At 34.3% G+C, this 14,011-nt stretch overlaps 8 protein-coding genes across 8 annotated transcripts, besides 1 other annotated feature; 2 read left to right on the forward strand and 6 right to left on the reverse strand.

Moving 5' to 3' along the window:
• Positions 1–6,904: part of a mobile genetic element that runs on past the window's edge.
• TVAGG3_1040530 (uncharacterized protein) lies at positions 46–492 on the forward strand (the record flags this gene model as incomplete). Its single annotated transcript, XM_051255481.1, has 1 exon — positions 46–492. The coding sequence occupies one exon, from the start codon at positions 46–48 to the stop codon at positions 490–492; it is 447 nt and encodes a 148-aa protein (XP_051081055.1).
• Positions 2,232–2,657, reverse strand: TVAGG3_1040540 (uncharacterized protein; the record flags this gene model as incomplete). Its single annotated transcript, XM_051255482.1, has 1 exon — positions 2,232–2,657. A coding segment is annotated over one exon (426 nt), but the record flags the coding sequence as incomplete, so codon positions are not given.
• On the reverse strand, positions 3,312–3,848 carry TVAGG3_1040550 (protein of unknown function, DUF4106 family; the record flags this gene model as incomplete). The annotated part of the gene is made up of 1 exon (XM_051255483.1): positions 3,312–3,848. The coding sequence occupies one exon, from the start codon at positions 3,846–3,848 to the stop codon at positions 3,312–3,314; it is 537 nt and encodes a 178-aa protein (XP_051081057.1).
• Positions 4,225–5,490, reverse strand: TVAGG3_1040560 (protein of unknown function, DUF4106 family; the record flags this gene model as incomplete). Its single annotated transcript, XM_051255484.1, has 1 exon — positions 4,225–5,490. One exon carries the CDS (start codon positions 5,488–5,490, stop codon positions 4,225–4,227), a length of 1,266 nt encoding a protein of 421 aa, XP_051081058.1.
• A 320-nt stretch (positions 6,905–7,224) lies between the features above and the next one.
• TVAGG3_1040570 (protein of unknown function, DUF4106 family) lies at positions 7,225–9,181 on the reverse strand (the record flags this gene model as incomplete). Its single annotated transcript, XM_051255485.1, has 1 exon — positions 7,225–9,181. A coding segment is annotated over one exon (1,957 nt), but the record flags the coding sequence as incomplete, so codon positions are not given.
• A 1,061-nt stretch (positions 9,182–10,242) lies between these two features.
• TVAGG3_1040580 (uncharacterized protein) lies at positions 10,243–11,819 on the forward strand (the record flags this gene model as incomplete). Its single annotated transcript, XM_001302703.1, has 1 exon — positions 10,310–11,656. The coding sequence occupies one exon, from the start codon at positions 10,310–10,312 to the stop codon at positions 11,654–11,656; it is 1,347 nt and encodes a 448-aa protein (XP_001302704.1).
• Positions 11,820–12,020: 201 nt separating this feature from the next.
• Positions 12,021–12,475, reverse strand: TVAGG3_1040590 (uncharacterized protein; the record flags this gene model as incomplete). The annotated part of the gene is made up of 1 exon (XM_001302704.1): positions 12,062–12,472. The coding sequence occupies one exon, from the start codon at positions 12,470–12,472 to the stop codon at positions 12,062–12,064; it is 411 nt and encodes a 136-aa protein (XP_001302705.1).
• Positions 12,476–12,784: 309 nt separating this feature from the next.
• On the reverse strand, positions 12,785–13,487 carry TVAGG3_1040600 (proton-transporting ATPase activity, rotational mechanism; the record flags this gene model as incomplete). The annotated part of the gene is made up of 1 exon (XM_001302705.2): positions 12,855–13,466. One exon carries the CDS (start codon positions 13,464–13,466, stop codon positions 12,855–12,857), a length of 612 nt encoding a protein of 203 aa, XP_001302706.1.
• Positions 13,488–14,011: the final 524 nt, after the last annotated feature.

Genomic DNA, 14,011 nt, shown 5'->3' on the forward strand with positions numbered 1-14,011 from the left:
TTTCTAACATATTTTTAGAAAAATTAAATTTTTATCTTTTAGGAAATGTCTAGCGATTTCGCTATCTATATTCGAGACAAGCTTTTCGACAGCAAAACATCTGTCGACCATAAAATCTTACATAGTGTAAACAAGAAAGGGGAATTTGTTCTAAAGTTCTGTTTCTGGGAATATGACAAGAACCATAAAACCTTAAGCAGAGAAGTCTTAAAATTTGTCAATGACAGACTTGTTGACAGAGATGACGCCTCTTGGAGAGATGAAGTCCAACAAAACTTCTTAGAATGCAAAGAAGACACATGCGCTGTTCTTGAAGATGAAATAGAAAACAGAATAGAAGAGCTATTAAAGGACAAAGAACTTTTACAAAAATATGGTTCTGAGAAGTTTGACATAACTCCACCAGAGAAGAAGAAGAGAGAAAAGAAAGAAAAGAAAGTAGAAGAAGAGAAGAAAGAACCAGAGCCAGAGAAAAAGAAATTTGACATGTAAAAATAAAATTTTATTTTTAGAACATTTCTGGGTCAATGTCAATGTTCTCTTCCTCTTTAGGAGCAAACACCGGCTTAGACTCTAAAATCTTTTTACCCAATTTACCTTGAACTTCTACAACTTTAGACTCATAATATTCATAGTCGTCTGCTTTCTTTGGTTCATAAGGTATAACAAGTTTGTATGCTTTGCCTTCTTTAAGGTTTGAGAACCTTCTGTCAAAACTTTCTTTGACTGTTAACAAACCTTCTATGTCTAAGTCTTCAAATTTCGCACCATTTTTAGTCACAATAGCAAACTTAACTGGTTCGATGTTCCAAACTTTGTCAAATGTAGACTTTTCAAAATGGTAGAAGTAAACATTCAAATATGTGAATGGGTCTAGTTCTTCTTTAAGTCCTGACATGTACTTGTTGACTGAGATGAATTTTGTCATCTTTCTATCGGATAAAAAAAATATTTTTTTTTTAAAATTTACTCAGAAAAATTTTTCTTTGTATATACACCATTCTGTACGTCTAAAAAGACTTTTGACATTTGCCAAGAATGTTCGTTTAGACGCTGTCATATAACCATACTCTTGACAATACTGTTTATACGAATCGTACAATGACCTTTCATCTAAACACTCAAAGTCAGTTTCATCTATGAACAGTTCATATACACTCTTGTTTGCTTCTAACAATGTTTGTCTCTCTTCGGTATGTGGAATTTGTCTTGGATTGAACTTAGAAATATCTAATGTCATGAAATATGAGAACAAGTGGTTGTAAAAGTTAGGTGTTAAAGTTTCTGCTAAGTCGTCAAAATATTCTGTATCTTGCATATGAGCTTCTGACGTTCTGACAACTACATATCTTCTGTCAGAACTTTCTAACTTCATCGGAACGGCGTTGTTTGAAACCATGATGAAATTTGCAACATTTTCACAAACTCTTTGGTCTCTATACTTTCTTTCAACAACTCCAACTTTGTCTGTTATAAGACTCTTCAAAGCATCCGAGTTTAAAACCTTTGTTGTATCTATACTTTGAAGTTCGTTACATACTATAAGTTTCATATTCTCTATTGAAGAGTTAAATTTACCGCAGATGTTTTCTAAGTTTGTCATATTCGGATTCGAATAGCCCTCTAACAGTTTGCATAAGATATCTGTAAAGAAAGTGTTCTTACCTGTTCCTTGTTTTCCAATTATGATGAGAGCAGTTTCATTTTTAGCACTTGGATGTTGTAAGATGTTTGCAAACCAACATAAGATATACTCATAGACTCTTTCGTTTCCATTGCATATAATTTCTTTGACATGGTCTAACCAAGCTTCTATAACATTTTCTTTCCATTCTACTTGTTCGTATTTATATCCAGTGAAGATAGAATAGAAGTTTGGAGATGGTGTATAGAACTTTTACCACGAACTGAAAAATCATCTAACTTTGACAATAAGATATCCAAGCATCTAACATCTTCATACCAACTTGTACGACTTTTATTTTCTTAAGTTTCTGTTTACATTCTTGTTCTGAAACTATTGTTGCTCTTGGTTTGTTAAAGACTACATCCCATTCTTTCATGACATAACATTCTGGGCAGAGTCGACATAAATGACTAAACGTTTCAAATTCTCGACTGCTTTGTTATAGTCTCTAAATGGACACATATTTCTGAACGCTTGGAAGTCATAAAAATCTGAAACGTCTATTCTGTACATTTTTTTATAAAAATAAAAAAAAATATTTTTTTTATTCTTGAGCTATTTGTTGTTCTTGACTTTGTTGTTGCATTTGTTGTTCTTGAGCTATTTGTTGTTGAAGTTGTTCTTGAGCTATTTGTTGTTGAAGTTGTTCTTGTAATACAATACTTTCACCAGTTGCATCTTCCAATTCGAAACTTTCTGCCGTCATTGACAAATACATAGGACATAAAAGTTTTACAGGAACAAAGTTTGCGTCAACTAAGGTTAAGTTTATGTTTGCTAAAGTGTTTGAGTTTACTAAAGCTGAAAACTCTGCATTCGAATGAACAATAGGCAAACCAGCAGAGAAAGTGTTGTTTATACGCATGAGTATCTTTTGGTCATAGTAGTTTCTGTCGACATTCGAATAGCACTTTGAACCTAAGTTTGAAACAATATATAAAATAGGTGTACTTAAAGTCAATGGAACAGATAGACCTTGTATGACACCTTTTCCTGTTATAGGAAACTGTTGGTAGTAAAAACCAGATATAAGTTTTGTATTATAGCTCATATCGTTTATACTAAACTCAGTCGGACATCCAAACATAATGAAACCTGCTCTAGTTGCAGCAATGTTACATCCGTCCTTAAAGTATTAAATAAGTCAACAAAACCTGTTGGTGGTATATCTGAGTAAGTATCTTCAAAGGAGTATTTTTTACCATTCACAACAACAAAGTCTTCTGGTGTCAAAAGAGCAAAACAGGCTTTAGTCGTCATTGTGTTTAAGGTTAGTTTACAATATCGTCCTTGAGGACTTTGTAAGTTTGTTGTTATAGAATTATATGACTCAGGGTTTTTAGTCGTAATAGTATAAACCACTATGTCTTCTGCCATTTACATATATTTAAAAGTTTTTCTGAAAGTGGAGAAGAACTTCATCTAAACTTTCACATGGCGTTTCTTGAAGTTCTCTGTCTAAGAAGTTCAAATATTTTGTAAAGACATAGAACTTTCCTTTGTCTACACGAACAAACAAAACAGGGTCTTTCATATCGTTCAAAAGTGTGTAAAGTCCTTTACATGAAATAAAGTCTATATTGTTTTTCTTCAAACATCTTTCAAGAAGTTTTGACATTTTTACTTAGCAAACAAACTTTAATGAAATGTTGTGGTCGTCAAATATTTTTATGACGTCTGGGAAACTATATTTTAAGTTCAACGTTTCACCTCCTTTCATAACGTATATCTTGTCAATGACATTGTATGAAACACCACAGCAAGCAATGTCGGGTTCTATTTCTTTGATGTTTATATCGTCTGCCTCTGTCAAAAGTTTCAATAGTTCTTTCAAAACTTCATGAGGTGCGATGACATACGAGTTCACTTTTACAGGGTTGTGCTCAACCAAGTTTAACATTATACCCAAAGCTTGACAAATCTTCTCCTGAGTTTTAAGTTTGTCTTTAAGTTGTTGGTAGTCGTTTCGAATATCTGCAACAGAACTTAAGTCTCTGCTAACTTCAGGATATGTTGGTTGTTCTTTTACAGGAACTATTGTTATACCATCTTCGTCTTCGTATGGTTTCCCCACTTCAACATCTCTTTCTTTGACATTGACAACAACACTTTGACTGTTTGTTTGAGTTGGTGAATTTAACTTCACATCTGCCATCGCCATTAAACCTTTTGAAACACTTACGCTTCTATTTTTCGGAAATGACATTTTACTTAGAATAAAAAGATGGACGTATTTGAGTATCTCTTCGAATTGAAGCAAAACAAAGTTTACACACACAAACAATACAAGTTCATTGACAGAGTAGTTCTTTACACAAACAATGGAAAATGTTATAGAATAGCAGTCTTTGCTGAACCAAAATATTTTCATAAAGCAAAGAAAGTTGGTATAACCGAGATGGTGAAAGTTCTTGACGTTGACAAAAATATAACAACAAAACTGACCGATATTTCTAAAGGTAAGTTTATAATACAATATTATATCAAAACTGGCGTACTGTCAATATTTGACGGAGAGAAGTCAGTTCAAGAACAACTTACTGACCTGCTGCCAAAATCTGCTCGATGGAAGCTGTCGTTATGCCAATCTGAGGAGCCCCAGCAGGTTTCATCGAACGAATTTTCAAAAGAGCATCTTCCGTGAAAAGTGCTATTGGTTTTGTAAACTTCTTTGCTTTCAATTCATCTGGACCGTCTCTGTCACCAGTATATTGTATTTGAACTGTACCAACAGTTGAAATACCACCCATAAAGTCTTCTGAGTCAGCAAATGGAATGCCAAGCCAAAAGTTTGAACGGTCTCCATTTGTATATTGAGTGTTTTGACCTCCTGTATGAGTCCATACTTTCACATATGGCATAATAGAACTTTGCATTTCAGGGTTAATGGTTGTTGTGAAGTTGTTGTTAAAGTTCATAGCATCTAATGTCAAGTTGTATGACCTCATATCCTCAACTGTAGAATATTCTTCTCTTGGATAGTATTTGCCATCTATGTTTATATGGTATTTAATACCAGGGTTGTAGAAGCAAGAATAGTCATTTATAGTTCGTCTGAACAGTACAAACATAGTATCTGCATGTTTCATTGCAGTTGTTAAGGCAATATCTGTTCTTGCACCTGGGTCAGCACTTTGGTTTCCAACTTCACCTGCAAAGTCTTTGACAGATATTTGGTGTATAGGGAACATAAGCGGAACTGCAATATATTTGGCAGCTAAAGCATTTGAAATATCTGGGTCCAACATATAGACTGCAAGTCTGCTTTCTATTCTCTTGCATTCAAACTTTTCGCATGTGAACTTAACTGGGTCCCAAGCAGTTCCAGCAGCATTGAAATAATAGTTTACTTCAGTGTTGAGGTTTGAGAAACCAAAGTCTAAGTCAACTTTGTCTTTGCAAAAGTCGGCGAATGACGTTTGATTTGCTCCCTTTACGTCTGTAAGAGTGAATGGGTCTTGTGTTGGTGCAATGACTAAGTTATTTTTGCTTGGAGTAAGTTCGATAGAAATTTTTCCTGCCCAGTTTGGCAAGTATCTTAAAAACCTGAAGATGAGGAAAGATGACAAAGGAACTCTAAGTTTCAGTTTTACTTTGGTTACTGCTGCTGCAGTTTGTCCAGAAAGGTCAACATAAACTCCTGGAACGTTAGGGTCAAGTCTTCTTATTTTCTCAATAGTTGCATACTGGTCTGTTTGTTCTCTAGCTTGTGGTTGTACTGAGTTTCTCAAAGCGAACCATTCATAGTTTGCCCATGTTACTGTTTGAACTAAGTCAGAGTTAGAATATATCTTATATCCCATGAAAACTTCTGGAGCATATTGGTATCCGACATAGAAAATTCCATTGCAACCTTTCTTGTCAGACAACTTGGCAGAAGGTTTTATTTCAATGTCTTGTTCCACGTATAAGAAAGAGTTGTCAATAGAAATTATATGAAACCTGTCGCAAGCAATATCTACTGTTGTTGAAGAACCTTCTCCAAACTCACCTACGTTTCCATAAGAAACAGCAGTTGTATATTCGTAAGTTCCAGGAACTATTTCTGACCTTCTAATGGCATTGTCGCATTCGTTATACCATTCGGAAACATTTCCATTCATGGCATCCAAAACTGTTGGCGTTATATTCTGAGCGGCGTACATTTCATATGGGTAAAAATATAGAATAGTTGGATTTATATGTCATAATAGAACCCACTCCGACCAAGCTTTACTTTCTTCCTGACTGAGTTTTTAACTCTTCTTTTTCCTTCATTGCCACTACTTTCACTAGATGAAGTTACTTCTTCACTACTTTCACTTTGTTCTACTCTTCTTCTTTGGTGTCGCTTTGGTAACTTGCCCTCTGCTTGAAGTTGTTGCATCTTTGCATTATGTTCATCTAGTATGTTGCAAATTTCCCATGTCCTTTTTGCCTTTGGGCTCTGGTCGCCCATCTCAGGTAACCTATATCCTAGAAAGAGTTTGTCATAGTTTGTATTTGAGTCGTTGCGTATTGTTTGCATGACTCTTTCCTGAGTTTCCGGTTCAAGCTCTTCAAAAGTGCCTGTCCATATGGAATAAGCTCGTTTCCAAATATATGTTTTTGTAGCCATTCTGGTTTTCTTTCCATGTTACCAACTATATCTTTTGTGAATGGGAAAGCTTTTACCCAATCTTTCAGTCTTGCGTCGTTTATTTCTGTAGTTGGTTTTATTTTGTCAAGGAACATGTTTTTCAATACTAACATTTCATTTGGTACTGTCCATTTGAGTTTTCTTAAATATTCATCCCTTCTCGGTTCATTGTCTGCAAAGTAAGTTTTTATGACATTTTGTAAACTTTCATTTGCAAGGTCATGTACAATAGGTTCTCTTCCTTCTCTGTCCATAACTTTCTTTCTAAACTCTTCACCAAATATACCATCTTTATGGTTCTGTGTAGTTCTTTGAGATAAATGTTCTAGAACGTCAGGTGTTATATTTCCATCAGCCATGTTCATTTCATACTGGTTCAAAATATCTGCATGTTTCATATCTTTCAATGGCATTAAAGCCGCGCTTAAAATACCAGCTATATCTCGTTCACCATTCAATTCCATTGCGTCTACAACTTCTTGGAATTGTGGTTGTAAGTTTATGAACCACCTATCCGGATTAGCTTTATGACCCCATCTCATTGTAGTTCCATCGTCTGCAGAAACAAAAGTAGGTTTGTTTCCATCTTGGTTAGGTTCTGAATGAACTTTAAACAATGTTTCATTTCTATATGTTTTCTTGAAATTTAACCTTTTATTTTCACCGAGTTCATCCAAAGATTGAACGTTAAATGCTCGTAAGTAAAAAGGGTTGTTGTATTTGTGTACATTTTCTTTCAGTACTTCCATTCTATGCTGAATATTTTCATCTGGTGTTGGAGTCTTTTGTATGTCGGCAAACATTTTTCGATATTCTTCTACTGTGTCAGCCGAATTTTTTTTAGACTCTTGGAAATATTCCATATTCTTCGCATACTCTTGTTGAGGGTCAAGATTTTTCGGCTGTTCCAAATCTTCATCTAGTTCTGTGAAGTTAGTTTCCAAAGGAGGGACTTGTTCGTTTCCTTCAGGCTCTTCTAGCTGTTGTTGCTGAACTATTTCTTCCATGTCTGGTTGTATCTGAACTTCTTCCTGTGGAGTTTCTTGTACCTCATCTGCTGGCATTTCATATATTCCGAGACCGTTTTCAACAATTTCCCTATCTAAGTCATCCGGACTCATAAACCTTTCTTCTTTCGTTCCGTCTCTATTTTTTACGCGTTTCATGACGGGAGTTGAATTGTCATTTAGCTCTGACATCAAATATCTCGGAGTAAATTCAGTCATGTCATTTGGATGATATGCTATTAAATCATATCCCTTAGCGAGCTTGTATTTTCCAGGTTTGAATTTATATCCGTTTTGGTGCTGAGCCATAAAGCTAAATAGGTCCGGGTCAGTATTTCCATCCTTGAACTTTCTAATAGCTTCTTTATATCTGTCACTAAAGTCAATACTATCTGGGTAACCATAGTCTTCCTTAAGCCTTTTTAAGAATTCTTGGTTTCCTTGTTCTCTACTTCTTTTATGTCCTTGCTCTGGTTGTGGAGGTGGTTGTTGTGCAGGGTTTTGAACTGTTGGTTGTGCTGGATTTTGAACTGTTGGTTGTTGTGTTGGTTGTTGTTGTTGTTGTTGTTGTGCAGGGTTTTGAACTGTTGGTTGTTGTGTTGGTTTTGGTGCATGCCTGTGTCTGTGTCCATGTGACGATGTAAATGTTCTAGGTAGTCCTGGTGCAGGTGCTTCTCTTGGAGGGTTTGGTGGTATATAAGTTCCACCAGCTGGCACATATGTTCCATCTGCAGCGTAATGTCCTACCTGACTTTTCGTTCTTAAGAAAGCATTTACTAGGTCTGTTTTGGTCTGTTGTAACTCTTTTTCTTGACTTTTCACAACAGTTGCTCTAACGGCGTCATAGGCACTTTGAACTGCCTGTCTCGTTGCTGCATCTGTTATTTTCGTCATATTTTGTGCTACTTCTTTTAACTCTTTGTCGAAACCTTCAGACTTCAGTTTCTTTCCAGATGAGAAGTCGTTCACTTGTTTCACCTTACTATGAAGAGCTTCGAAAGCGTTCTTAAAGTCAGCATTTGTTAAAGCTTCATTTGAACTATCTTCATCCGCTTGTATTTTTGTCCTTATTGACCCTATGAGTTGGGCTGCTTTAGCGTTGGCTTGGGCATCTAACCAGTCATTGTTAGCTTTTATATATTCTGCGCTTTTCATTGCCTTTTGCATAGCCGCGTCGTTATTTTTACTTTCTTGTGCTAAGTTTTCATACTGTACGGTTTGGTTTTGCAACTGTAAAAGTTTTTCTGCCTTTACATTTGCTTCAACTTCCTTTTTATACTCATCGCTATCCATATATGTCTTCAGGGCTTTTTGTTTTATCTCTTCATCTTTCAGTATTTTATATTGAGTAGTATGGTTTTTCAAATTTATGACATCTTGTTCCATTTTTGCTACTTCTGCTGCTTTTTCTGACACTTTTTTCGCATATTCCTCTGTACTTAGTTCTTTCAGTTGTTCTTCTTTCTTCTTTTTCTCTACGTTTAACTCATTGAGTTTCTTTGTGTGTCTGTCATATTCTAGTTTCTTTTCGTTTTCACTTATTTGCTTCTGTATGTCTATGTTTGACTTTTTGACATCTGTTATTTGATTTTTGAGTGAACTCAAATTCATTTGACTTTGAGGGTTATATGCTGTTCCGTCTGCAGCTCCACCATAGCCTGCCATTTTCGCTAAAAGTGCCGCTCTTAAACCTCCACTCTGTGCACCAACAACTCGGTTTAAAAGCATAGGATTGCTTGACATTTGTTGCAACATAGTGGGGTCATTCAGCATTTGTTGTTGCAACTGTTGTTGTGGTGTTAGTCTTACTATTGGATGTTTCAATGCTCTCTTCCTCTTACGTATATTCTTACGTAGCTTACGTGGCATTTAAGTGAAGTTAAAAAGCGGTTTTATACTAAACATCTTCGGGGCTAGAGGGCACGAAGTGCCTGGAAGCCCCAATGTTGCATGCTAAGTTCGGTCAACGATAGAAATTGAGTGGAAATTAATCGTCGAGGAAGTACGATTATGTAAAGTCAAAAAATGTTGTGGGATTTTTAATATTATATATTATTTTATAATAAATTTTTTTGAGTCATTTTAAGAAGCACATATAATTTTTTGAATTTAAAAATTAAAGTAGTGTCAAACGAATTTATCACTTAATTTAATACTCAGATTTCTTAAAATTAATGAAAAAAAGGTTTTCTGAGAACTTTTGAGAATGGTTTTCAAATTCCATTATTGAAAATATATAGGTATTGTATGAAATTCAAGCTCTATATTTATTAAAATTCTAAATTTTTAATAAAATAACTTTTCAGAGGAATATGATTTTGAATGGTTGATTAATAAGTATAAAAATGTCTACGATTTTAAGGAGGGAATTGTTCCTTATGAGGTATACATCATAACTATATACCTCATAAGGAACAATTCCCTCTTGATAGCTGGGAAACTTTCTCTGAATAACTTATCATTTGGAGAAAGTTTCCCAGCTATCTATTAGAAACTAAAGGCTGTGGGCACTAATATATAATCAGTGCCTCATAGCCTTTAGTTTCTTATTAAAAACGAGAAAACTTGTTCGAAATGATAAACAATTTCGAACAAGTTTTCTCGTTTTAAGGAGGGAATTGTTCCTTATGAGGTATACATCATAACTATATACCTCATAAGGAACAATTCCCTCTTGATATACTGGATATTTTTGAATATATTTTTTTAATTAAAGTTCTCAAAAGTATTATCAAAAGTGATTTTTAAAAAATATCTCCAATTAATTAACTAATTAAAAGTATTATATTTTTAAAATTAAATAGTTTTTCAATTTTTTTGAAGGAATTGAGATACTTTCCACGACAATAAAATTGAGAGGTTTACATTATGACTGATCTTAGCATGCAACACCAATGCCTTTTTTTTTTTTTTTTTTTAATGTCCTTATTATTTTTTTGAAATCTGAAATAAAAAACTGACAAATTACATAAAAAAAATTCATTATTTTTCAAAAAAATGGATTCATCAAACATTCAGATACGTGTTAATGAACTCCTTCGTTTCATTACAAAGAATCCTAATGAAAATCTTGCACCCTCATACATTGAACTCACACAGTTCGCTAAGGAACTTCCAGAATACATTTTAACAAATTTAGCTCAAACAATGTTAGGTTCTTTAGCAGATCAGAGAACCACGTCAGTTCTTTATACTCCAATTCTTGAATTGATGTATCAAACACTTATGTTTAATCATAAAGGAGTTCAATTTTTGTTTGATTTGCCAAGCGTTCTTAAAATCCTTTTCCCATTTTGCAAATATCCAAAGACAAAGGCAGTTGATATTCTTTTAATGCTTTTCCTCCACGATCCACAGAGATTTTGTGATTTTATTGCAAATCCACCTCATTCAATTGTAATTCTTCGTGAAGCAACATCCATACAAAAGAGCAGACGTGCAGGTGAGTTATTACTCCGTATTTTCTGCTTAAATACCACTTTAATGCAAAATTTAATACCCGAAATTCGGCCTTCTCTTCGCGAACTTACAGCTCATTGTGCAATAGGCATGATGCTTTCATCAGCTGAGATGCAACAGAACATTCCTGAAGAAGAATTCGCAGATTGGTTCTTATCAAAATCTCCTGTCACTCATTACGACGTTAAATCAGCCACATTACTCTACCCAGCATTCTGGTTGAATCCAGTGGTCCTCCGCTTCCTTTGCCATGCAGAAGCTCCAGAAAAACTCGAATATGTTGAATGGCTCAGCGCCCAACCAAAACAGCCGTTCCTAGATGTAGACAAAACGGTTGTTTCGACGGTTTGCAACCAACTTACGAAACCTCCGACCTTTACAAACGAAGATGGCGTTGATTTATCAAAAGAAGGCTTCATCTTCTTCAGATACTTCATTTTATCACATACATCGCCAGACAAAGTCATCCCAGAGGTTATTAACATGATAATGAACGATGCAAAGAGCAAAAACGAATTTCTCGCGGCTGCAGCTTTACAGGTTTTAACGATATGGGCAATCAAATACAATTTCGAACCAAAACCATTCGTTGTTATGAACGTCGCTACTACTTCTCTTGATGAAGAAATTCCAAATAATTTCAGAAGAATTTGCGCAATTTCGACCATTGCTTTCAGCCAAACATCGAAGATAGCGAGATCTCTTGTAATGAGTGGCGAAATCAAGGCAGAACCAACAGATATGAGAACAATTGCAAGAACAAAGTGGAGATTTCCGAACTTCCATGAAATTCTCGAAAAAGTCATGAGAATAAAGGTTGTACAGCTTGACAATTTAGTTGCAGCTCTCGGACAATTCACTTTGGCACTCAACAAAGATTTTTAAACATTTTCTGTTTTAGTTTTTATAATTAACTACATGTACATTTTTACCATTTTCAAACGTATCTTTTATATGATTTTTGTTTCTTAATATTGAAGTAATAACAAAATATATTCAATATTACAACAATTCAACTATTTTAACGCTGTATTTAATATTCAATCAAAAATTTACTCTAAATCTTATATGATATATTCATACATTTTGAAATTATATCAATAAAATCAAATATCTTGTTTTAAAATGAAGTATTGAAGCTTTTCTGTAATGGTATTGTTAGATGTCTTAGAAGTACATTGTTAATTTGTAGTTATCAAAGAAAATTGATGAAAAAAATTATAACGAAATTTATATTATATAAAAGAATCGTTTAACATGCTTGTAATTAATGAAGTATATGCAACAATTTTACTCATCTTCCAATGTTTTGAGCTGTTCTTCAACAAGTTGAACAAGATATGGAGTACGATCGTAAGTGCAGAGGTTGAGGCTCTTTCCAAGTTCGCGGCGGTCAACTTCGATCTCTGGATGCTGAGACTCGAACTTAAGAACAGCTGGTGCAAATTTGAATCCAGCGGATTGTAAGAATTCAAGGACGAGCTTATATTGAAGTTCCTTATCACCATCAATTGGGATACTTGGGAATGCCTGAAGTTCTGGCTGTGAATCATCGAGAATGTGACGAGCAGCAATTTTAGCCATTTCCTGGGCATCTGCGAGAACTTTCTCCTTGATTCCCTTCTCTTCAACGAGCTTTTGAAGCTCATCAATTACTTCCTTCTGTGTATCACTGACAACGCCTTCAAGCCAGGTGCTCATTATAACTGAATTTTTAAACGCTCATAACTCCACTTTTTAACGTCACTTTTTCCCTTACAACAATATAACAACCGATTATCATAAATTTATCTACAAGTATTGCTATACCTACGAAGGTTGTCTATTTTATTAAGAGATTTTCTTCTCATTCCTAATGTTTTGTATAATGATGATCAAATTATTGAACATTTTGACTTAGACTATTAAGTATTTTCTTTAAAATAAGCAGTAAATCAGAATATTTACGACAATAGCCTTTTAGAAGAATAAGATTTAAAAAATTAGAAAAATTTTAGGAACAAACTTGTAATTGCAAATAAAAAGTAAAGAAAAGTTTATATGCTAGAGAGGAAGAAAATATTTTATCAAAAAGTTTGAAAAATTAGGCAAGAATATTCTTGATTTCAGGAAGAGCACCTTCTGAAGCGAGCTGAAGTCTCTCTTCGAATGTATTGTCAATGAAGATTGTATCAGCCTCTGAAACGAGGTAAACACCACCAATAACTTTATCTTCAAGATTTGTGTCAGTAAGACTTAACTTTGTTTCTGTCCCCAACTCACCCATGATTGTCTGGATAAGTTCTCTATCTCTCTTTGTGACAGAAACCTTTACAACCTTTTCATTCAATATTTCAACGCCCTGCTTCAATAAAGCCTTCAATATTTCCTTATATTCTGGTGTTTGAACTAATTTCTGGAGTTTCTCGCGAACCTTGTCCATGGATTTTGTGATGATTTCGCGTTGTTTATTTAATATCTCAATTCTTTGTTGATTCTTGGAAATAGAAAGATTAATCTTAGCGTTTCTTTCGATTTTGCTGCGTTCAAGTTCGAAATCTGAGCTCAATTTGGAATAAGAAAGGTCGACCATTTTCTTGAGGGCCTGATCGTGCTCTTCGCGAGCAGCAAATTCGATTTCCTCAGCACGGAGTCTAGCCTGATAAAGGGCGAACGCCTCACTGCGGGCTGTGGAGTCATCAGCTGTGTTAATCATTCCAGCTAAAATAAATTGAATTTCTCTGTCTATTGAGTTTCAGACGGACGATCAGGCGTCACGTTTTTGACGGAGATGATATTTTTGCCTTTTTCTTAGTTATTATGGAATAGCATATGATAAAAAGTAAAATCGAAGATTGAATTTGATCGAGCTTTGTAATAATCTAAAGATTTTTTTACAATGAGGATAACCCTATTTCCATTATACATTTCAAAATTTCTAGAGCAATATAATCAATTTTGATATCAAAATTTGTTCATCATCTAATAATAAATTTCAAATTTTATTAATTGGTAATAAATCATAGCCATGACTTTATATATCAACTATAAAGTTATGAATAATTATTGTCCTTGAAGGAAAAATTCTAATTTTAGTTATCAACACTGTATAGAGAATTTGGATTGAAATAATGAATATAATAAAGTATTACTATAAAATCTTGATGCCAAAAGTAGTTATTAAATAATATAGAATTGTCACAATCCATTTATCCTAAACAATTGTTGAAAATGGATGAGATTTCAGCAAATTTTATATAA

This window comes from Trichomonas vaginalis, chromosome I (genome assembly GCF_026262505.1).
Source record: "Trichomonas vaginalis G3 chromosome I, whole genome shotgun sequence".
Lineage (NCBI taxonomy): Eukaryota > Parabasalia > Trichomonadida > Trichomonadidae > Trichomonas > Trichomonas vaginalis.